Consider the following 23,189-nt stretch of genomic DNA (forward strand, 5'->3'; position numbering starts at 1 on the left):
CAAAAAACTGTTTTGTGCTGAGAAAACAACTCTCTGTCATTTCAATGGTACCTAAATATCATAGTTGAATTTGATGTTAAATGTTGTAACAAATGAATCATTTGTTGATATCATGTGGTTCAATGTTCATTGACTGCACTACAACAGGGGTTAATGTCATTGAAAATTGAACTACTACCAACTTCGGGGTTAAATATTTAATTACAAAATATAAGAATAGTACAACTAAGTTATCTCAATTATTGTTCATCTGATCTGTAACATTTAAATTACAAAAAGTGTTGACATGTTTTTACAGTTTTTTGTATCACTTGCCTTTTTGTGTGTTTATTGCAGTTGTCATGAAATTTTATACAAAACGTTGTAAATTACTGTAATTTTAAAATAATTTTAAATATAATTTATATTTAGTATACTTTTTCTCCTTGCTCAAATCTTAAACCTTTTAGCTCCATCATGCACTTAAACTAATTTTGGTAGTTAAGTTCCAGACCATTCCACCGGAAAATATATTGTTTTGTAAAAATACTACTGTACCTGAATAATCCATACTATGTTCTAATTTAAAACCATTTTGAGGATGATCACGGGTTCTTTATTACAAGCAAAATGTAATGAAGTTTTATAAATTATTTTCAAAGGAACTTATTTTGATGTAAGGAACAATCACACGAAACTTGTTGGTAAAACTAAGGTGTAAAAAACCCATGCTTTCTATGGAAAGCAATTTAACAAATTTTTGCTTTCAGTTATGACTGAAAGCAAAAATTTGTTAAATATCTACTATTTGTTATCAGGCTATATAAGTAGGTAAATACATACAAGTATTATAAAGTAGAAAAAGTTAACAATTAATTACAAGCGCTTTGCAATATCAGACCACATGACCGCTCGTAAAGGTTAATTTTAACTTTTATACTTCTAGTAACATAGTTACAATAACCTAATCTAAACCTACTTATACTGTGTACTTATAAGTAGTAGATAGGAACAGAGTGACCCCTGGATAATACTAAAATACTTTTTTCCTTGTTAATTAAGAAATGTTATTGTAGTTTGTATTATCCAAGCTTTCCGTTTCCAAGATAATTCACGGTTCCAATTAGCTCTGTTAATCAAACTTTACTGTGATTGAAAATACAAATAAATTTAACCATTTAACAAAATTTAAAACAAAATAGATACCATTATTATTTTTATAGGTGACATTGTTTTGATTACCTAGGCTAGTTAAATATTTTTCAGAAGGCTCATATTTTTTTGTAAAAACAAACTGGCTACAAGAAAATTAATCAGTCACATACATCTAAAAATATACTATTGTAAAAATTACATATTGTGTTTCTCTTTTGTTTATTTATTATTGTTTATTTTTATATTTTACTCTTTAGCATTTCTGATGAAACATCAGCTGTGAGGATTGGCTTACTACTCTTGTTATGACGTTGGATGTCATTTACTATGGAATATAAACAAAGAAATAAAAATTAATTAAATATTGCCTTTGTAGCTGTTTTTCATTGCTTGAAAACACGGAAAAAAGGTTTTATAAAAATGAAACTTAGCTAGATTGATTTATCGCCCTCGAAAAAACCCTCGCATACTAAATTTCATTACATTTGTTGGAGCCGTATCCGAAATTCAGATTATATATATATATATATATATATATATATATATATATAAAACAATTGCTCATTTAAAGGTATTAGATGGTGCAAGTTCAAACATTGATAATCGTTCTGGGTGAGAACGACAGAAACCAGCATTGTGTCTGCCACATTAGGTTATCCCATAACTTAGCTTAGGTTCACTAAATGACATTCTTACTTGTTGAGGTTTATAAATGCTTCTTGCATGACAGCCAGCCAGGCCTGTGTGGGCTGAGAATCCACAGCCGACGGTTGGTAGTCGTATAGCGCTGCAATCAGTTTAGCGTTGAGATCGGGTGGCAGCACTGCGAGTGGCGGTCGTGACACAAACAGTCCGTGCAGGGCTTGCAGACCGCAGCTGTTGATCAGGATGTTGCCCAGAGTCATAACCTTCAGAATTGTCTCGCACGTCGTCTGCATCAAACCAGGTGTATTATTTTAACATTTGCCTCCACGATAAAGTTACGAAGGTCGTTCGGAAAGTAAGTTACTGATCACGTGGGATTACTCACGCAATCTGAGTGGACCCGTGTAGTTACATTCAGTAAGCATGTGGCAGTGTCACAGTGAATGTCGCTATGTCATTTCAATGCTCTAAACTGGTGTTCAAAAATGGCCACCACAATCAAATCTCCCACCAACTGTTAAGTTCATAGCATCATTAAATCTCTTTTGGAAATCGGTGGAAATTCATCGTGAAATGTGTTCTGTGGATGGAGAAGACATTATGAGTGCAGTTAAAAGTGTTGCTAGTTATTTCGTCAATAACTAATGTTGACGACAAAAAGCGAAGTGGTTACCGATGACCAAACAAATCAGTCACGTTGAGGAAAATCGAAGGTTCACCTCACAGATCTAGTGTATAAAATTGTGATAGAGAAACTTGCATATTGTTGCAGTACGTGCATAGGCACCAAGATTTTAATCAATTCAAAAGCTTTTACCTAGATATGATAAATAAAAATGTTATATATTAACCCAATGCGGATCACTGACGAGCTGGGTTCGTCACGCAGCGGCCGGGCCTAATGGCACGATGACGAGCTCAGGTTGCAAAAGCGGTCTGCTTTTAAGTTTCCCTCCAAATAGTTCTATTAATGTCTGATAGATCGGACGATCGTCTTCACTTGTCAACTAAGACTGTTTAACAACGGTCTATGTTTAGTTTTCAAAAGTTTTATAAATATCCTACAGATCGCAGTTGAAAAATCATTCATATGAGTTTACTCTGCTTTTTAGCGCTTCTGATTGGGTGTTTTCTCAGTTGTTATTATAATACTTTTGAGGTTAGTGACACAGAACTAAGAGACGCAGGCGTACATGTTGGCGGGTTTAGTCTAGACAATGGGCCGGATGTTGTAATCGCTTCGCCCGAGCCGCTTTATTTAGACTATGATTCAGACATCATCCCTGCCACCCCGGAACCTTGCTCGCGTGTTATCGTTCCTACATCACGGATACACCAGCAGGCCCATGTTCCATCTGAACGAATACCTGCACAGCTGAATTTTCTAGTATACAATAGTGAGCGATACGATGTGGTGCACCATTGCTGTTCGTGCGGCCGCTGAACGTAAATTAATTCGTGCCCGCGCGCCAAAACAATACGATCCGCAATGGGTTAATAATAATAGTTTAAGAATTTTTCTTTCAAATGTATATAATAAAAAAGCCGTAAAGGTTACGTGCAATTATTTACTTGTAACTTAATTTCCGAATTACCCTTGAAGCGTTTATGACACAATTAAAAAATAACGTTACAGTTCAACTGTCATATACAGTATACCACATATACCAGCATGAATTTTCTACATTACTCATTCGTACTCATGTTTGTATGTATTAAAGAGAAGAGTGCGCTTTTAATCACTTGCACTGAAGATGAAAACTATTACTACATCTCTGAAACAGGTTGAAATTTGTTGCCCAGTTTGATTAATAACAAAAAAAACTCCTAGCAATTAACCTATACAGCCAAAGATGAATTGGTTTTAATTTTGCAATTTAATCACTTGCGCCCAATTACTCTAGATTTGTAAATCTAATTTGTATTACCGATCAACCCCAGTTAAACAAAATAAAAGCGGGGTAACCATTTCGGACAACTATTACTTCAATTAACCAAATTACATCTAAAAATAACCTAAATTAGAATGGGTGCATAAGGGAACATGATTTACGTACTGTAAGTTATACTTCGGGAATGTTGGCAGGAGTGGAGAAGATGGCTAATGTAACAGCAGCGGCATGAGTCTGCAGGTGCTAGTGGTGGACGCTAACGCGGTGAAGCGCAGTGGTGGTTGATTAGGGAGGGAGAAGGTGAATCATCTCAAGGAAACATTAATTTCCCAGCTAATCGCTACAGCGATGCATTACGCACACATACCCACTTTTCTGTCCAAAAATGGAAGGTTGTGCCATAGATTTTTAACTATTTTGTTCGGTTATTAAATATACATTACCACTCATGGACCGTTTCGGTTAACAGAGTTTTACTGTATAAATATTAGGAAAGAACATGTTTCACCCAAATAAAATAGAATACAATGTATTTGTATTACACACTTATTAATATTTTTATATTTAAACCGTAAACAATTCTTTAAAGTACAGTAATTTGGATACAAAATTCCTTTATATCGGTTGCATAACTATATTTATGTTTTTGATTTCTCAGTAAGACACTCATATTGCCAACCATTCAAAGCCGCTGACTAGAAGCATACACACTATACCATGTCTCTAATTTAGTCACTTTATTCAGGACAAAACTTGAATGTTTTTATAAAAAAAGAAATTGTTGATATTTTAAAACCACTAAATTAGTCCTACCTTAAGATGACTTCTGGGAAAAGTAGCGAGGATCTCCTTGAGTAGCCCGAGGACGTGTAGAGTGGTCGTGCCAGCTCCGTGGCTCTCCATCTGTCGCACACAGAAGTCCGCTGTGAGAGGTGCTGCAGGGTGGTGGGCGGGGGCATTCTCCTCCTGCATCATCAAACTGCCCTTCAAAATGGCAGTGACCGCGTGTTGCGCTGCCTTCCGAACCTACCAACAACAGTGAAATAAACACTACAACTTTATCTTAAATTTTTTACATTAGTCCTTTACCCTTTGATTATGTTGATTTCAGAAAATCATATTGAATACCATCTAGACTCTTCTGCAAGCATTTGTGTTCGGAGCAGGTCATTTTGTCGTGGTGCTACTGAATGATTTCGTTACGGCCAAAACTGCTGTTATATGATCGGTATGAATAAAATGAAGAAATTCTCTTTATTTTAAAGAAAGGCTGTTACTTTTGTATCCACTATTAATCTGACAAAATTTATCACAAGTATTTATTTACGACTAAAATCATTTAGTCAACTTTTATTTAGTAATTCAGTTAAATGAATTTTAACAAAGTACAGTTCCCCATCATGTTTGTAGATAATAGTTTTAGTTGTATAATTTAATGTCCGATATATTACAGTACAATATATATATATATATATATATATATATATATATATATAAAATCTGAATTAAATTTGACTTCTATATAATAAACATAAAAAATGTTGTACTAAAATTTTGAAAATTGTAAGATTAACACGTTGTTATAATGTACAGTAAAACTTTGTTTATCTAAATCTAATTTGCCCGGATCACAGTTTATCCAGATCTTTTTAAATTTGGATCATTTCCGGTCCAAACGATATTGTAAGCGAGGTATTACTAAAATTAATTAACAAATTTATTTATTTAAAATTATAAATGTTATGTTATGACAACATAACACTTTCACAACAAATGTAATTATACTACAACATAACTGAGTACTTAACAACTATTTCATGAGACTGATGAAGTTTCTACTTAATGGTGGTGTGAAAAGTGCACCATGCCACAGTGGCCCCATCAGTATTGAACGTGTTAGTCCACTTATTATGTACCAAGGGTTAAAAGTCACATTTTAACAAAACCAATAAACTATGTTACATGTGGTGTATTTATTTCCACTTGGGCTGGAATTAACAAACACTCATTCTATGCCGAGTGATTTTTACAGATCAAACCTTTCTGAAAGAAAAAACATTCCTATAATAAACGCGGAGACAGATTATTTTTACTTACCTATACAAAACGCTTGCCACCTAAATGATATGCAATCATTTTTCAAATTAGGCTACAGTTATAAATCAATGAGTTGCAGGCAAATGGTTTGAAAAACATTAAATGAAAATGTTAAAGGTCAAAGAAACAAACTAAAACATTAAACTGTTTACCTTTTTTGAAATTTTAATCTCCTACCGTGTTAATATATTTTTTTTAATTTGATCAAATTATGCTTGCTAATTTTATTTAATGCAAATAAATTTTTATCTTAAATGGTAAAAAACCTTTGATCAGAACGTTAACCACTCAATTGAGATACATACACTGCAGCTGTATTTTGTGTAACAAATATGTTGTAGTCTACAATCTACTCACTCTAGGTTTGGAGTGAACAGTAGTAACCATTCAATTGAGATACATACACTGCAGCTGTATTTTGTGTAACAAATATGTTGTAGTCTACAATCTACTCACTCTAGGTTTGGAGTGAACAGTAGTAACCATTCAATTGAGATACATACACTGCAGCTGTATTTTGTGTAACAAATATGTTGTAGTCTACAATCTACTCACTCTAGGTTTGGAGTGAACAGTAGTAACCATTCAATTGAGATACATACACTGCAGCTGTATTTTGTGTAACAAATATGTTGTAGTCTACAATCTACTCACTCTAGGTTTGGAGTGAACAGTAGTAACCATTCAATTGAGATACATACACTGCAGCTGTATTTTGTGTAACAAATATGTTGTAGTCTACAATCTACTCACACTAGGTTTGGACTGAACAGTAGTAACCACTCAATTGAGATACATACACTGCAGCTGTATTTTGTGTAACAAATACGTTGTAGTCTACAATCTACTCACTCTAGGTTTGGAGTGAACAGTAGTAAACCACTCAATTGAGATACATACACTGCAGCTGTATTTTGTGTAACAAATATGTTGTGTAGTCTACAATCGACTCACTCTAGGTTTGGAGTGAACAGTAGTAACCACTCAATTGAGATATATACACTGCAGCTGTATTTTGTGTAACAAATACGTTGTAGTCTACAATCTACTCACTCTAGGTTTGGAGTGAACAGTAGTAACCATTCAATTGAGATACATACACTGCAGCTGTATTTTGTGTAACAAATATGTTGTAGTCTACATTCTACTCACACTAGGTTTGGACTGAACAGTAGTAACCACTCAATTGAGATACATACACTGCAGCTGTATTTTGTGTAACAGATATGTTGTAGTCTACAATCTACTCACTCTAGGTTTGGAGTGAACAGTAGTAACCACTCAATTGAGATACATACACTGCAGCTGTATTTCGTGTAACAAATATGTTGTAGTCTACAATCTACTCACTCTAGGTTTCTAGGTTTGGACTGAACAGTAGTAACCATTCAATTGAGATACATACACTGCAGCTGTATTTTGTGTAACAAATATGTTGTAGTCTACAATCTACTCACTCTAGGTTTGGAGTGAACAGTAGTAACCATTCAATTGAGATACATACACTGCAGCTGTATTTCGTGTAACACATATGTTGTAGTCTACAATCTACTCACTCTAGGTTTGGAGTGAACAGTAGTAACCACTCAATTGAGATACATACACTGCAGCTGTATTTTGTGTAACAAATACGTTGTAGTCTACAATCTACTCACTCTAGGTTTGGAGTGAACAGTAGTAACCACTCAATTGAGATACATACACTGCAGCTGTATTTTGTGTAACAAATATGTTGTAGTCTACAATCTACTCACTCTAGGTTTGGAGTGAACAGTAGTAACCATTCAATTGAGATACATACACTGCAGCTGTATTTTGTGTAACAAATATGTTGTAGTCTACAATCTACTCACTCTAGGTTTGGAGTGTACAGTAGTAACCATTCAATTGAGATACATACACTGCAGCTGTATTTTGTGTAACAAATATGTTGTAGTCTACAATCTACTCACTCTAGGTTTGGAGTGAACAGTAGTAACCATTCAATTGAGATACATACACTGCAGCTGTATTTTGTGTAACAAATATGTTGTAGTCTACAATCTACTCACTCTAGGTTTGGAGTGAACAGTAGTAACCACTCAATTGAGATACATACACTGCAGCTGTATTTTGTGTAACAAATATGTTGTAGTCTACAATTTACTCACTCTAGGTTTTGAGTGAACAGTAAAGACTAGTAAGGAGTCAAGCACATTTTTAGTAGATGGTTCTTTCCACACAGCTGATTCTTGCGCTCTCAGCAGGACTGATATACAACCAAGTAACTGAAACACACAAATCATATTTTATCAATTAATTGGTCCATTTACAAGTAAAAGCCCATTGATTTGATACAAGAAAATTAATTCCTCTTCAGTGTTCAAAATATGGGAATTCAACTCTAAAACCGTGGACTTACTTTTATTTTTCACATTTTGGGATAAAATATGGGTACATAAACAAAACATTCTATGTTCGCTAAAATGATAAACTGAATACTAATATAAATTAACATAAACAAAGTGTTGCAGGGCCAAACCTGAATCACTTTTTTCATCCTTATTAACACTAGCTTCATTAATTATATGTTTAAAGTTGGTAAACCACTTTTACATTATTATAAAAAGGAAATGTTTATGGTTGCAATAGTAACAATCTCATCATTTGTAAAAATAATTGGAATTTGTACTCATTAACTTAGTTTTTGACAACAAATATGGTTGATAAATTTGTATGGATCTTTGGACTTAGAGAAATTATATTAATATATATATATATATATATATATATATATATATATAAAACATGTTGGTATACATTTTTCATCGTAGATTTAAGTTAATCTGAAATTAAATCAGTTTCAAAAACACTCATAATCTTTCTGTCGAAGGAAAACAAAAGAAAAATTTTAATTATTAATAGTGCAACTCACCCCTTTCATGATTACATTATTGTCAGACTCTGCATATTTGGCAAGAAGGTCAAGAAATATTTTGCTGCACTGTGAGAATCTGGCCTGCAGAACCCCTTGAGGAACCCCTTTGATACCCATCCCCAGTAGATTGAGAACCGCAGCTACTGACGTCTCTTCCAAGTCAACATCCGATAAGGTTGTCATCTACAACAAAACCTGTCATAAGTGATCACAGTATACTGAAAAATGGACTACATAAGCAGGCAATTGTTACAAGCAAGGAATGTTAACTCTTCATACACCTCTAATAAATCCATTAACTTTCCTATAACGCCAAAACAAGTAAACAATTTTTGTTTCTTTACGTTCAAAGATAATTTTTATTATAACTAAATTATAAAAGGTAAAAGCAAAAAAGTAATAAAACAGGGAATTTTACTTAAAATTAGCGTATTTATTGATAAAAATTAAAAAAGTACTATTTTAAAAACTGTTTATTTCCAATAAATTTTTATTTCATTGTAAAATACAAGTAAGCTGAAAATTTTAATTACATTTTACTATAAAACAGGATAAATATTTCAAACTACATCACAACACTGCCACAAGATAAAGCATAATAACGAGATACGTAGTAGATGCGGGTGCTCGTGACAACCGAGAAAGCAGTAATACACGCCACGGATATGTTTGGTTCTGGCTCTGTAGGAGACGCAGATCTGACGAGCAAGTGGTTGGAGTTAGACAAAGGGCACTCCCTCTCCCTGTCATAAAGTGGAGGACGTTTTAAATACTTCCTTGGCAACCGCAATAAGCATTAAGCGTGAACAGGGCATTTTTGAAGGCCTTTTGTGAACTAAAAACTCACCAAGAGACATAATCTATGGATATAACTGTATTGGCGTTTTGGTCAAAGTTTACCATTCTATAATATATCCGTCTATGGCATGGGTAGGTCTATGACTTATTTTCACTAATAGGACCCATTTTTCATTGTTGAAACTTAAAATACAAGTTATAAGCTGAAAATGTTATATGCAGGTCATGTTATAACAGGGTGTTACCATACAACACAAAACTTAACAAGTAAAAAATCAGGGATGTCATTCAAAATTAGCTGCACATGTTTTTTAAATTATTAAACTAAAATTTTAGTCTTGTATTTTATTGATTTTTTCATAGATATGCTTATTAGATCATTTGGGTCTTTTTGATTACTTTCTTTTCCCCAGATTTAATAAAACGATATCATAATTTTAAACTAGTGTTCTTCATTAAATCCTACTACATAACTTGCATATATCAAATGGTTAATGATTTCATTTTAAATCAATGAATTGTTCAAAATGTAACAATACACTGCATTTCCTATAAGTTCACTGAAATGAAATAACCAGGATAAAACAAACAAATTTATAATAAAAATGTGTTTTTATTTTTTCAAATTTACCAAAGCTCCAAAGTACTCAGTGTTGCTTTCTTTTCCACCTTGGTCTTTGATAACCTCCGTTACTGCTGCCAGCACCGCCAGCATTTCCTTGTGTATGGCCGAATCCGAACGGAAGTTGTTAATCAACCTGCCAACACATTTTAGATACATAAAAACTTTGATAACTAGCACTGAACTTTCAACTTTAATAGTGAAATACCACAGGACTGCACTAACCATGTATTGAGGTAATACAATACAAAGCCCTATTATTTGGAAAATTTGAGTTACCCGGTCAGCACTCTCACTGGTTAAGTGGTTTACCACTCTTACAATACGGGTTTCTCCTGATTACTTAGGGGCATCATTCACATTCAGGTCTTAGAGAGCTTTACAATTAATGTCAGTGATAACAATTTTCTCTAATACAAGCCATTCCAATTTTCTCTTATCATTTGACTAATAAGCTATCCTTTCTGAGTATCAGTTGGTATTAAACAGCAAGTCTTGCACAGCCCACTTTTAAAAAATACTTAAAATATCATAAACGAGTTCACAGTTTAGTATTACGTACTATTGTATCCTAAATCCACGTAGTCTAAAACATGCTAGCATTCCTTACTGTATGCACCTTCCTCCACGTTTGTATCTGGTATGATAAACACAATCCAAGAGGCCTCCAAGACAAAGATTTGGAGGACAATTAATAAGCTCATCTTCAATCTAACAGACCTATACTAGTTTTTTAACTATTTAACTTAATTTGCAATACAGTAGAGCAGTGGTTCTCAACCTTTTCAACGCTGCTGCGACCCCCCTTTTTTAGGTTGAGAATTTTGGCGACCCACTTCTTGTAACATCGTAAAGTAAGCCTTTGTATGCAAAAAGACAGCAATAATTAGTTTTAAAAAACATAAAAAAACACTATTCAAAACTATGTAAAAAACGTTAGTGAGCACTAATTTCTTAATAATTAATAAACGATTCCGGTAATAAATGTAACGAAAGTAATTTTAATCATTTTCAATTCTTCAATATCAAAGCAGGCAAAGACTGTGCGCAGTGTATTTACAGAACTGACGCGTGGTGTATTTAAAAAGCCGCGGAGGAACAGCCTGACATGGAGCTGCGCGCGCAGCCATCGCACGGCGCAATTCGTTCCTCCGACAAGCCCACTGTGCCAGTGTGCCAGTCGACTGCCTGACGTCTTGAGAAATAGTGCCGTACTTTGATCTTCAAATTGAACACTCAAGTTTTAGTATTAATAATGGATAAGTTTTTTAAAAAGAGAAGCTTCATGTAGCAAAAGTAGTTCCGAAGTCTCAAAACCAAAATGCCGAAAGTATAATAATACATATCTACAGTTTGGTTTTACTGAACTTGAAAACAAAACCTCAGTGTGTTATTTGTAGTGAAGTTTTATCAGTTGAAAGCATGAAACCTTCAAAAATGAAGCGTCATCTTGAAACTAAGCATTCTGCGCTGAAAAACAAACCAGTCGAGTTTTTCCAGAGAAAACTGCTGTCCCTTTCGCAGCAACAGGTAAATATTAAAAGTCATACTGATGATAGCAAAAATGCCCTCAAAGCTTCGTACGAGGTAGCGCTAAAGATTGCTAAAGTGGGGAAGCCACATACCATTGCTGAGGAATTAATTCTTCCTGCCACAATCGATATGGTTTCAAATATGATTAAATCCTCAAGAAGCTGACAAGCTAAAAAAATCCCACTATCAAATGACTCTGTGTCACGACGACTATGAAGACATGGTGAAAGATGTTCAGAACCAGCTAAAGATGCAAATAAAAGAAAGCACGTTTTTTTTCGATTCAATGCGACGAATCAACTGACATTGCTAACTGTGCTCAGCTTTTGTGTTTTATTAGGTATGATTGCGGTCACTCTATTAAGGAAAATGTATTTTTTTTTTGCAAATCTTTGCCAGACCATGCCACAGGTGAAAGTCTTTTTAAAGTGTTCATTGAGGCAACTGAACCATTTGAAATTGATTGGAACAAATGTGTTTCAATTTGTAGTGATGGTGCAAGAGCCCCTTTCGGGTAAAAACAGCGGATTGATTGCCATGTTGAAAACGTCAATGCCAAATGCAAACTGGGTGCATTGTTTTTTACATAGACAAGCTTTAGCAGCTAAAGGATGACTTGCGTCAAGTTTTGGCTGAGGCTATCAAAGTTGTTAACTACGTCAAGAGTCGACCATTGCACAGTATATTACTTAAAAACTTGTGTGAAGAGGTAGGAGCCCTTCACAAACATTTGCTATTCCACACCGAAGTGAGATGGCTGTCCGGGGCAACGTGTTGAAGTAGCGCTGTTTTCATTGAGATCAGAAATGTTGCTTCTTTTAATGGACACTAAACATGAACTTTCCCATTTTTTCAGCGATGAAAAATGGTTAATAAAGCTTGCTTACTTAGCTGATATTTTTTTCTCATCTCAACATTTTGAACTCATCCCTACAAGAACCAGAAACAGCTATTTTGTATGCTCAAGACCGAGTAAATGCATTTGTAAGAAAACTTACTCTTTGGAATACAAGAATAAAAGATGAAGACTTTGAAAATGTCCAACTTACACAAGAATTCAAGGAGTAATGCCTCAAGTATTGTGACACATCCATTGACACATCATCTCTCTCATTACTCATATCATCACACCTTGAAAGCCTTGATAAAGCAGTTGAATGATTATATTCCTGTTAAAGATACAAGTGGATCTGTGTGGATAAACAAAACCATTTTTCCCGAAAAAGCTGTTCAAAAAGCAGAATTGAATGCTGGCCTCCACGATGAACTGATAGATATATCAAGTGATCAGTCATTGAAACTAACTTTTTGACGATGTTTTGTCCCGACAAGTTTTGGCTAAGTATAAAGAAGGAACACCGAGAATTGACCAAAGTAGCATTAAAGATTTTTGATACCTTTTTCTACTTCTTACAATTGTGAAAAAGGGTTTTCCACAATGGTGAATTTAAAAACCAACTCAAGAAATCGTTTGGCACTGGAAAATGATATTATTTTGTGTTTTGACAAAAATCAACCCCCACATTCTACAGTTAGTTAATTCAAAGCAAGTTCAAGTTTCTCATTAAGTCATTTCTGCTGGACTTTTAAAAAAATGTATTTTTTGCAATGTATTTTGTGTAGTGGTGCCTTTTTTTAGAATAAACAAATTTTGTCTCACAACAATAAGGCCTACGTTACGATACAAGCGGCGCGGCAGGCACCATCATTTTTTAGCAGCGATGTTGAGTCATTTAGAGCTCCATTTGTTCCTTTTTGTTAATTATAGTTGTATTTTAAATAGTATTGATTAATTTTAATTGTAAATTGATTAAATATACGTATTGTATTTAACAAGCGGACTCAACTCAGTTTCTAAATAATACATGGTCGCTTCATTTGATATTCGCCGCTCATATGGTATATATGGCCTGAGTTTTATTATTAGTTTTTTTTTTCATTTATATCACCTATCTCGCGACCCCCCCAGACCAGTCCCGCGACCCCCCTGGGGGTCGCGACCCACCGGTTGAGAACCCCTGCAGTAGAGTATTACACTAGGTCTACTTTGATAATACAAATTCAAGCGTTAACTTACTTGCCAAATGATTGATTGGAACAAGCGCTCCAGTCACTGGCAAAGGTGTCGAAGGTCTTAAACGTGCTAGCGTTGGCGCTTTGTGCGTCTTCCTCCATGTCCATGGCATCGGACGGTTTTTTCTCAAATGTGAAAGCATCATGTTTCTTGAGAGCATCAGTCGTTAGATTTGATAGACCTGAAATTACTGGACATTATGAACTCATCATAGTGGAATGTAGTTAAAACCTAGATTAAAACTTATCTTCTCTTATTCACATTGCAAACAACCTACACAACACTTCATTATAAAATTTCAATATTGGATATGATAGTATTTTATAAATATATTTATACCATAATAATCTGCATTCTTAATACAAATCCACAAATACATAATTAAAACCATTGGATCAATTCTGTTAATTTTTATATTGCGGAAAAAAATGTTTAACTGTCTTGCTGCCAGGCAATTTGCTTACTACTAGTTCTCATACCATCGGGCCTTTACCAGCACAAATCTTCAAACTACAATCATGGTTTTAAAGATTTTGCAGAGTTTTATATGAATTAACATGATTGTTAGACTAGTTATTAATGTAGGCAGTTAGAATTTCCTAAACACTGTTTAATATTAGGATTCTAAAATACTTTTTGCAATAGTACAAATATCAAGCTATTCATATAAAAGTTAAACATCCTGAATGATAAAGTTTCAAAAATTTTGAATGCTTTAAGTTGTTAAATTTTAACAGCCTGCCAATAAAGGAATTTCTGTAGGTTCATCCCAAGTTAGGAACTAATTCACTCATCAGCATTAATTTAGTTTGAGGTTCTTTGCATTTCCATAGACTATTCAAGGGCATTTAACAGTATTAGTTATGAACTGTTTTTCAAGCTGCAATGGTATGGTTTGTCAGAAGACTATTAAGTTGGTTATAATCTTATTTCAAAACACAAAATTTAAGGATTAATTTATGAATGCTCTACCCAAATCTTTCAAGGTGTGCCCGGGAGTCCCCCAAGGTTCTAGTCTAAGTCACTTCTTATTTAATATATTTATTAATTAATGACTGTCAATAACACCAGTGTAAAATACTCAGTGTTTGCTGACAATATAAAACTATATTTAGTAACACAGAACACAGCTGATTGCTTGATTCTGCGCCTGGCACCACCTGCACTTCTGGCAAAATAAGAAAAACATCCCTTGAGATAGTACCTAAATTCAAGCTCAGATTACATGAGTACTTGTACAGGCTATATTTAATATTTGTACTACTAACAACAATAGACAATAGACACTAGACAATATTCTTTATTTGTACATTCTTAGAGAATTACATTAGCGTCAATACAAAATAATAAGATTTTCATAATGGTTTATGTAGTCCATTGAGTTCTCCAGCTCAGAAATTCTTCAATGGTGTAGAAGGGATGACTCAGCAGCCATCTTTTTAGTTCCTTCTTAAAGTTCAGGCTTCCTTCTTGAGATTTGATGTTATCAGGCAGCATGTTGAATAACTTTGCTCCCATGTAGGAAGGTTTTTCTTCAAACAATGCTAGCCTGTGAGCTGGCAAATTGAAGTTTGCACTGTGGAGATTACTGCCTCTTGTCAAGTTTTTGTCTATTGCATACATTATCAATTGAAGAATGTAGAGTGCTACTACGGTAAGGATACCATACTCGACAAAAGCTGTTCGACAGCTCTCTCTCTTGGTTGCATTCCAGCCAAAATTCGCAGGCACCTCTTTTGTAAAACAAGAGGTCTTTGCAAATTCCGTAAACTAGAATTTCCCCATAAACAAAGACCATATCGGAGATGGGAGTCGAAAACTGCATAATATGCAACAGTTGCTGTTTTCTTGTCACTAATTTCTTTTATTCTTTTCACCACATACAGTCCAGTACTGAGTTTTTTACATAGGTTGTCTATGAGCTGAGTCCAACTGAGGTCATTGTCAATAACCACTCCTAGGTAATTGGCTACATCCACAGGAACAATATTGGGTAATAGCCCTACTTCGTGTTTCCTTCTACCCATAACTAGTTGTTTCGATTTAGCCTCATTTACCACCAGGTTGTTATTGTGGCAGTATTGAATTGCCATCTCCATGGCAATGTGTGATGAAACCTCTAATCTACTAGGCATTTTGTCACTTAGTAGAAGCACCGTATCATCAGCATACATGATGGTAGTTGAATATTGTTCCAGAAATCCAGGGAGGTCACTGGTGACAAGAATAAACAGTACAGGGCCAAGAACGGACCCCTGTGGTACCCCTCTTGTGACTGTTAAGGGCTTTGATCTCACTAATCTTGTACACCCCTTATCCAAGTGTTTCAGCTCAACCATCTGTTGTCTGCCTTCTAAGTAGCTTCGAAACCAACTAGCCGTAATTCCTCTCATCCCAAAATATGCCATCTTCATTAATAATTGGTGATGGTCGAGGCAGTCGAATGCCTTACTGAAGTCTAGTAGAATTGAAGTGGTGGTGTCTCCAGCTTCAAGCTTGTCAATAATACATTCTACTAGACTTACTATTGCTGTTGTTGTATATCTGCCCTTTATAAAGCCATGTTGCTGTGCTGTTAGTAGATCGTAGTATTTCAAATGTTCCAAGAAGCGGCACAGCACAATTTTTTCAAAAACTTTGGTCCATGTTGATATTAAAGATATTGGGCGATAATTACAAATTTCAGCAGAGTTGCCTTCCTTGAACAAAGGTATTACTTTGGCTAATTTTAGGTAACATGGGAAATTTACCCTCCTTAAGTGACAAATTTATGAGAAGAGTCAGTGGCTGTGCAAGCTCATTACAGCAGGCCTTGAGAAGTTTGGAGGATATGTCGTCTATTCCTGCAGATGTCTTGCTTTTTAAGGACATTATAATATGTTTTACTTCCCTAACTGTAGTAGATTGTAGGTAGAGGTCTGGAGTGTTGGAACTACTAGTTGCTACAACTTGATTTGATTGGGGATTAGCTGCAAGTGCTTTATCAGCCAGCTTTATAAAAGTGATATTCATCAAATCTGCCATCTTCTGAGGATCAGTAATCACTTCTCCTATTGGGCCTATAAGTTTATGGAGACCGGGTGAAGTTTTGGATTTTCTTTCTCTGTTTATTACTGTCCATACAGCTTTAGATTTGTTTTCAGAGAGGGCAATTTGTTCAGCTGTTGCATGTCGCCTTAAGGCCTTCAACTTGACATCGTAGTCTTTCTTATTAAGAGCAGCTTCTTGCTTATGTTCTAACAATCCCGTGAGTATGTATTATGACTGAGCCCTTAGAAATTCATTCTTCAAATTGTCAGCTTCCGCGTCAAACACTCTAATTCCTTTTTTTCTTTTCGGTTTTGTATACTTGTAAGGACGACATATTTACGATAACTTCATTTAAACCTACTTATATCGCACAACATCCCATAGTGTAATATTTCCATTCCTAACCTCATTACTTGCACGAAATTGCTTCAGTTGTTACTTGTTAACCAAGTAACCTAAAACCAGAAAATCATTATGAGAACACCAAATCATTCAGGCCAGCTATTACTGAATCAACAGTATCCTGGTAATAAATTACTGAATTACCTGTTACTGACACTAATCTAATACTGTAAATTTGTAATGGCAGCAAGTACAATGGTTATATATACATGGTTTTATTTTTGTCCGACACGTTTCCTTCAAAATAGTAAAAAAGTAAGTTAATACTATACTGTTTTGTTTGTTGTATTTTATAAATACATATAGCCTAGATTGATTTTATTCACCATAACATTATTACTTTTTATACTGGAATTTAAAATACCTATAACCTAATTTAGTTTAAGTAGTTTATATTGAGGATTCTTTATTCATGAATATTGATCATTCATGTGTTGGATTCTTATTATACTGCAGCCATTGCCTTAATTATTCAATACTTTTTAAAGGTACACTTTAACCTTTCGTACGCCGCTAATAAATCCATTGATTTCCCTATAACGTCAAGACATCTATACAATATATTTTTCTTTAAGTTCAAAGCTATTTTTGAATTTTAAATTTGCTATAAGAGGTATCCTAAACGTAAAAAATATCAAATAGGGAATTTTAATTAAAATTAGCATATTTAACAATAAAAATCTAAAAATAACAATTTACCATACTGTGAATTTTATATAAATTCAAATTCTTCGTACAAACTAATAAAACTGATGTTATATAAACTACTAGTTATATTAGAACATGTCATTATCTAAGGTTTTACAGATAAGATTTATCATCTTATCTTATCATTTGGGCAGACAAGGGATAGATTTGGTTGTGGATCTGTAGGACACACAGAACATACATGCAGGAGCAAGTAGGCTAGACAAAAGACACCCCCTCTCCCTGCCATGGAGTGAAGGTCGTCTATAAATACTCGCTTATCAACAGTGATAGGCATGGAGCCATGCACCTGCCATTTTCAACCAACATGAAACTGGCCACAGATTCCATCCATAGAAAGAACGAGTAGCCAGACCTAGTTCCTAACTGAATCCTAACCTAGTTCATCAACTTAACCCATACAAAATATATAATAATTTAATGACATAAAGATAAATACTACATAAGCTAAAGACTTTAAATGAACAAAGACTACTTTTATGATATTAATCGCCATTTATAGCGGCCATTTTCAGGACTATACTCATTTAACAAGACAAGTTCTGAGAAACCCTATGGATGGTGCTGTACCTCAAAAACGTACGAGCCGATTTAGATAAAACTTTATATACACAGTCTACTATACTACAATACAACCCTCATTCTTAGGCGGCATCTATTTTTGGAGTCAAACCGATTCTACAGGCTATGTGCTGAAAAAACAAATCTATGGATGGCCGTACCTCAAAAATATATGAACCAATTTTGATAAAACTTTCTATACACATTCAATACATGGTCTACTATAGTACAATACAGTCCTCATTCTTAGGCCGCGTCATTTTCGGAGCCACGCCGATTTTACAGGCTATGTGCTGACAAAACCAATTTATGGATAGCTGTACATAAAAAACGTACGAATCGATTTTTATAAAACTTTATATACACATTTGAGACACCCAAGCATTCGTAATTCAGTACAATCTTGGTATTTGACTATAAGCTACACTGTAAAGATGTTTTGTTTTCCATTCATAAAAATCACTGATGGTCAGAGGCATTACAGTCAGCCAATTCAGATACCAGTATCTTTTTAGCAGTTTTTACGGTATTTATTTACATTAGCGTGACCACGGAAAATGGACTTTTTTTTTCATGGGTTGGGCAGTTATAGCCAAGTATTATTATCACAGGTGCATATGAACTGGGGGGAAAGTATATTATTGTATTATATTTATGCCTTTCGGACATTATTGCGTTAAGGAGCAGGAGCATCACGTGATCTGGGATTCGACTTTTGCAAGCTCGAGTAAATTTTTTGGTACTTTGGGATTATACCGACCACACCCAGACATGAATCGTTATTTCACATTTCGTTTCTACTGATTACTAGATTAGCGTAGAACAATATTTCGTCAATATAAAACAGGAATTGTCTTATCGCAAACCCCTCCCCATCCTCAGACAGAGGTCAAAGTCGAGCGTCTAGTAGATAACGTGATTGCAGTCTCGCCGCCCGTTCAGCTGGTGCATCGCTTTGTTGTACTTCCGTGTTTTACCTCTACATTTCTCCAAACACAAAAATTCAACAAAAACAATCATTTACCAAACTAAACTCTTTATTAAAAAAACACTAAAAACTTGTTTTTATTCTTGATCACATTCCGCCACCCAAAATGCGAGTGCCTCCGGCCATCAGCGCGGGCATTGACAGCACCTTCGGTGCTGCCCCGCGCTGATGTCGACGAAAGAAAAACATCCCTCGAGATAGTACCTATCAGTAAAATATCAAATTCTAGAGGGGCTAATCAGAAATATAAATTGAATTGTAATGGAAAGGCAATTATGTACCGTGCAAATCACGTGATGCCGCGCGGCCTGCCGTAATCAGGATTCTCGAGAAAGATAAGATAACAGCGATCACAATACCTGGAAATGCTTGTAAGTTTGTAATTTTGTAATTGAAGAGTTGTTTTTTTCGTTCTATCATGTTTGTTTCTATAAATTTCTATTTTTGTGTTCTTCATACTAGTGTGGTCGGTATAATCCCAAAGTACCAATTTTTTTTCTAAAAGAGCAAGCAGTGCGCAGCACTGCGCAGCGGGCAGGCATCGTTGACAGGATTAACGTATTACTCAGACTCGTCTTTACAAATTGCTTCCACGTGAGATACCGAACATCCAACACAAAGCTGTGCCATTACCACTACTGAACTAGGAGGTTAAGAATAGACGTGAAGGAACAACGGTAGTTCAAAATGGCGTCCTTTCTTTATTTGAGAAGGCGCGGAGTATTACCAAACTGTCAAATATGGATAGTGTTGCCAGAGGTACGATAATTATCGTAAAGGTACGATAATTTCATTGATTTTATGCGCCAGTAAGATACACGATGGGTAGTTATTTACCATGAAAGATTTTTGACAAATTTATACAAGTAACAAACCAAAAGTTAATTATAACATAATTTATTATACGAACATAACATACTTTTTCATTAAATGTGTTTGGTACGATTATTTTGTATGAAAGTACGATAATTTCTCGTTGTTGGTATGATAATCGGTTTGGTAAATATTAAGATCAGCGACTACCGCTCCGATCGCCGTAAGGTTTTTCGTACTAACACAGGTTAACGTAATTTCACCGAAAAAAATAGTCCCGATTATCGCTAACATATAAAAACCAGTTTTACGGCAGTACAATGTTGGCAATACAAAACACATAAATAACAAGATTTTCGACTATCAAACTAAAAAACAATGGCCGACCATGGACGTTTTGATGAATTGACAGTTGCCACGTGACAAACAGGAAGGTTTCCGATTGGCCGGACGGGTCACGTGACCTATAGGACGGCTTCGATTGACCGCCAGACGTACACAAACAAACCCACATGGACAAGGAATAATTAGTGAAGTTATTGACATGGCTTGCAATGGTTCTTGTCACACGCTAAAAAGACCCTAGCTTGCCTATTCAAAATTCAGATCACGCGATGCTTGCCCGCTGCGCAGCGCTTCGCGCTGCTTGCTCTTTTAGAAAAAAAAATTAACTCGAGCTTGCAAAGTCCAAGCCCAGATCACGCATGACTGCTTACACACACAACACTCAGACAGAACTAACGCAGGTTTCATTACAGGCAAAAGATAAGCGGCACGCGTTTATTACTGATAAGATAAGACGAGTTTATACTAGAATTAGTACATGGACTACTACCCTACGAACTAATAACACCAAAAAAACGAATAAATGCATTGTCAGTCAGGTTTTTCAAATTTTATTTTTTCCAAATTTTTTTTTTTTGGGGGGGGAGTAAACGGGGTAATTCTAAGCAATATATGGGTCAACCTCGATTTTTCTCATATTACAATATAATGTTCCAATAGTCAATTAGAAAAGGAAATGACTAGAATTTCTTGCCGGAAAGCCGTTATAGGGAGCAGGCAACCGCCAGACGGTCATATATTGCTTAGAGTTACCTATTAGTGATCAGGGGCACTGACGTGATCTGGTCTTCAAATTTGGAACTACTCGAGTTAATTTTTTACCTATCTAAAAGAGCAAGCAGCGCGAAGCGGGCAGGCGTCGTGCGTAATCCTTTTTTTATTAAAAATTTATGATAAATTGTTATTACATATTACAATATAATTGTAGGTAATGTATGTAAAACAATTTTAAAACACATAATTACATGCTGGAAAGCAAAGTAAACCAATATAATCCGCCCAATACATAATCTCCGTAAAAATCTGGTAAAGGAATCTGTGTCATTCCTTTGGCCTGAATCAATTCAGTATAGACGAAGACCACGCACGATGCTTGCCCGCCAATGCCCGCTGCTTGCTCTTTTAGAAAAAAAATTAACTCGAGTAGTTCCAAATTTGAAGCCCAGATCACGTCAGTGCCCCTGATCACTAATAGGTAATTCCTCGCGGTTGCCTACTCCCTATAACTGCTTTCCAGCAAGAAATTCTAGTCATTTCCTTTTCTAATTGACTATTGGAACATTATATTGTAATATGAGTTGCCTGCTCCCTATAACTGCAATTCTAGTCATTTCCTTTTCTAATTGACTAAATTGGAACATTATATTGTAATATGAGAAAAATCGAGGTTGACCCATATATTGCTTAGAATTACCGTAAACGGCCTACGGCGATAATCGGGACTACTTTTTTTCGGTGAAATTACGTGCCCTACGAACTAATAACACCAAAAAAACGAATAAATGCACTGTCAGTCAGGTTTTTTTAATTTTATTTTTTCCAAAAAAATTTTGTTTGGGGGGGGGAGTAAACGGCTACGGCTATAATCGGGACTATTTTTTTCGGTGAAATTACGTTAACCTGTGTTAGAATGCAAAAAATTACGGCGATCGGAGCGGTAGTCGCTGAGCTTAAGATTTACCATCGGTTTTTAAAATCTGGCTATACTAAGTTTGAGCAGACGCAGAGTTATGGGAAACTGTCAAAAACAGAGTTTTCAGAGGATTTAAAAAAAATCGTAGCTCCTTTGATTTTTTGTTGCAGACGAATTTTTTCTTCAATATTGTTTTCAGGAAAAAAAAAAATGAACATACCTTTCCATGGTCACGTTAATGTAAATTGATACCAGCGGGTTTTCTGCACTTCTTAGATTTTTCTCTATTAATTTAGCCCACTAAGAATTTCCTTCTAAAAATGGAGCAATTTATGTGAAGTAAAGTAAACATTTATCTAAAGAATTGAGTTATAACATTGACAAATACTTTACCTAAATTCTCCTGAAAGAATCTTGATTTTGCAGCATCTCGATGTTTTGATGTTGATGGGTTGGAACTAGAACTGTGCCCTTTAGCCCACTTCTTTCCCTTGGAACCTTTCAGCCTATGACGATTTTTCCCCATTTCGAATTAACATTAACTACTGATTAATATGTTGAATACTAAGTACTACTGTGAAGATTTACTTTAAAACCGAAAGAAAAACACTGTTTTTATCGAATTGACTTACAACACGTGCAACAGCCCAGGCATGTACAGACGATGGGGAAAAAACTAACATACATACACACGGAAACTTCGGAAACAGAACAGTCGTCGGCGGCCAGGCGAGTAACATAACCTCAAAATTATTTTTTTCTGATTTGCCTTTTGGCCGGCTTAAAATACTGTATAATGCGGTTTCAATGCACACTTGCTTCACTTTCTTTTTGTCTATATACTTTTACTTTTTAATTTAATATTATTAATTGGATGCCTTGTAGTTACCTGTAACATTAATTACTAGACACAAAAATATTCTTGCCTTTCCAATTCATGAAACTTCATTATTTGAAAAAGTTCAGCTTAAAAATAATAATTTTAAAAATAGTATTA

At 35.0% G+C, this 23,189-nt stretch overlaps 1 protein-coding gene across 1 annotated transcript in view; it reads right to left on the bottom strand.

Annotated features, from left to right (window-relative positions):
* LOC124359029 (RRP12-like protein) overlaps positions 1 to 22,923 on the bottom strand; it is a 43,443-nt gene extending 20,520 nt beyond the window's left edge. The window contains 7 exon segments of the mRNA XM_046811377.1: positions 1,831 to 2,066; positions 4,485 to 4,697; positions 7,919 to 8,035; positions 8,683 to 8,868; positions 10,115 to 10,241; positions 13,716 to 13,893; positions 22,586 to 22,923. Of these exon segments, the coding sequence (XP_046667333.1) occupies positions 1,831 to 2,066; positions 4,485 to 4,697; positions 7,919 to 8,035; positions 8,683 to 8,868; positions 10,115 to 10,241; positions 13,716 to 13,893; positions 22,586 to 22,718 (1,190 nt within the window). The 5' untranslated portion in view covers positions 22,719 to 22,923.
* Between the last annotated feature and the right edge of the window lie 266 nt (positions 22,924 to 23,189).

Source organism: Homalodisca vitripennis, chromosome 4 (assembly GCF_021130785.1).
Source record: "Homalodisca vitripennis isolate AUS2020 chromosome 4, UT_GWSS_2.1, whole genome shotgun sequence".
Taxonomy (NCBI): Eukaryota; Metazoa; Arthropoda; class Insecta; order Hemiptera; family Cicadellidae; genus Homalodisca; species Homalodisca vitripennis.